General features: G+C 44.2%; 1 protein-coding gene across 1 annotated transcript in view; it reads right to left on the minus strand.

Annotated features, from left to right (window-relative positions):
* Positions 1-832: 832 nt before the first annotated feature.
* Positions 833-2,693, minus strand: part of DMRT1 (doublesex and mab-3 related transcription factor 1) — a 103,611-nt gene continuing 101,750 nt past the window's right edge. Inside the window, exon 5 of the mRNA XM_006881324.1 lies at positions 833-987. Coding sequence (XP_006881386.1) covers positions 833-987 — 155 coding nt within the window. The remainder of the gene's footprint in view (positions 988-2,693) is intronic.

Here is a 2,693-nt window from a genome sequence, read left to right on the forward strand (position 1 = left end):
TGAATTTTTTAAAGACTAGTTTCATTTCTGGATAGCTTCTGTTACATAAGGTGGTACTTTGCTCCATAAGCGATTTTTAACAAAATAATCAACTCAGAAATCGGTAGTAACTTTTAAAGGCATGCTTAGTTTCAAGTCAGATTACAACCTAAGGTTACAAAACAGTCTAGGCTGCATCCATCTGCCGTCCTGGAGTGGAATGAATGTGCGTGATAAACTGTGTCCTCTTAGAAACAAAACCCAGAAACTCTAGGTTAAGCGGCAGTGCACTGCTTCCCAATGACCCTTTCGGAAAAACCAGCCATTCTTAAGGGCTCTGATTTTTTTTTTTTTCTGGCTCTATTTAAGGCACGTCTGGAAGTGGACAGGACTAGTTTCACTGGCCCTGACTCTGTGTTTTGGTTTTGGAAGGGGTTTCCTCCCTTTTTCTCACTATCAGGCACTTGGCAAAATTTATCCTTTTTTGCAGTTTGATGCACTTAAATATAAGAACCATGGAAGACATCTATGATTTCATTTTGAAACTGTAAGCAATTATCTCCTGATGCCTCAATGAGCTACTGTACTTTCACTGGAGTGAATGTTTATCTTTTTAAACTACAGGTAAACCAGTGTCACCAACCAAAATAAAAAAGGGGGGTTTGCTACTGTTTAGACCCCTGAGTGCTTAATTCTGGCGGATGGGGAAAGTCCCACAAGCCTGAATAAAACACGGAAGTGTTTTAGCCTCAGGGCTGAATTCTAAGGGATATAAACCAAACTCGATCTCAACAGTGAAGTTGGCAAAATATCAACAACAAACCCTGTGGGTCACGGAGCCCCACGACTCTGCTCACTCGTCCTCCTCCATCACCGGTGCCACCGAGAAGCTGCTGGGCTCCGAGGCAGACTCGCACTCCAACACCCCCTTTGTGTTCTCGTTGCTGATGGGGGAGCTGCTGGACAGAGACACCAAGCCGGAGTCCTGGCTGCTGGGCGGTGAGAAGACTGGGCAGAGAGAGAGAGATGGGAGCAGACAGAGCATGTTAGAGGCGAACCCCGAGCCCTTTCAAGCGTTTAGCTATTTAGGATTACATCCTGAGCTTCAGAATTAAAAAGGGTCCTTCTGCCCCTCGGAGCTATTTAACCACGAGAGGGGAAGAAAGGCACCTCAGCTGCAGTTTCATCTTCTTTTAAAAACAAAACCAGACGGGCTGCTGAGACTGAAGGATGTGGCCGGTGGCTGTACACACCGGGCGTGGAGCTGGTGGACGTGGCTGGGCTTCAGCCCCAAATATGTGTGTTTTCAAAGGTTACTTCTCCCTCTTTGGGGATACTACTTCCTACCTAAACGACCCATTCCACCCTACCTCATTACCCACCCTTACTTTAAACCACACGAATCACACTTGTCAACATCCTAGGATTACCCAAGTCAGTTTCCACCCCTGGCTTTCCTCCAGTAGCAGGTAAACCCAGTTTTTCAAAACACAGGCAGCTAAGCTGACTTTATTATACAGCCCAACAACTTTCTGACTGTCTTTCTTGGAATTGGGGTGCATTCATGGATGGGAAGGGTCTGGAAGCAAATTTTTTTTTAAAGTAGAAACTGAAAATGCAAGGGAAATGTAAATAAAAAAATAAATAAAAAGAAATAAAAAAGTAAAAGCATCAAAGTAAGTTTGAGTTATATGCCCCCAGAAGTCAGGTCAAGGTTTACCAAGCAAAAAAGAGAACATTCACACTCACACAGCATTACATTATACAGCAAGGAAGATGCAAGAGAAAATATGTAGATATATAAAAAAATTTTTCTGCAACCTTCCAAGCTGCAGTGGATACAAAATCTAAGAAAAAGGATCTCTGACCTCCTTAACCTCAGGCGAGTCTCAATCCACCCCCAGAACTCCCTTCCGGCCTGGTGTGAATGTAATTAAGGGTAAGAGCCCCTGGTAATTTCTCTCCTCATTAACTTCCTGATTGGTTTCAGCCTCAGGATTCTGCCGGGCAGTAGTTTGTCACCAATTCCAAATGGCCAATCGTTAATACTAATGTTTGTGTAACTAACTGCCAGCATCCGCAAGGGCTCCTTGTACGACAATAATGGTGAGAGGGGACATTAGTGCTCCTGTGCTAATTCACCCTGTGTTCATCAATAAGGAAATCTATGATGTAATTAGCAGAACACAAGGGGAGCAGGGCGCCCCAGTCCTGTGTAGAGAGCGAAATCGCAGTAGAAGCTGGGCTGAGGCCTGATGTGTCTGCCATCAATACTTATTATGTTTGGAATTTAATAAGGTATATTACTGTGCTGAAGAGAGACCTTTTTACAAGGGTACACTATTTATGCTTGTTATAGGGGCTGGAAAAGAAGGTCTGCGGCAGCGAGTGGCTGCGGAGATAAAAAACAGCTGGACCTGACTGTTTCAGGAAGCTGGGCGCGAGCGTACACGCGCACACACACACACTCTCACACATAAACACACACACTCACACTCTGACCCTATCAACTGTGACAAATGGGCAGACGGACAGATAGATGGACAGTTTTATAGAGCTACCCCAAGATCCAAGAAGAAATGATTATTTGCAAACAAACACAAAGCAATAATATACTGAGAAGCATGTGCTTGGGGCCCTGTTATTTGAACCCAAAATTTAAATAAAAAGCAAAGGTTCAAATTGTTTTTTGTGTTGCATTTCCCCCCCCCCCC

This window comes from Elephantulus edwardii, unplaced genomic scaffold (assembly GCF_000299155.1).
Source record: "Elephantulus edwardii isolate Elephantulus edwardi_28Jun2011 unplaced genomic scaffold, EleEdw1.0 scaffold00014, whole genome shotgun sequence".
Lineage (NCBI taxonomy): Eukaryota > Metazoa > Chordata > Mammalia > Macroscelidea > Macroscelididae > Elephantulus > Elephantulus edwardii.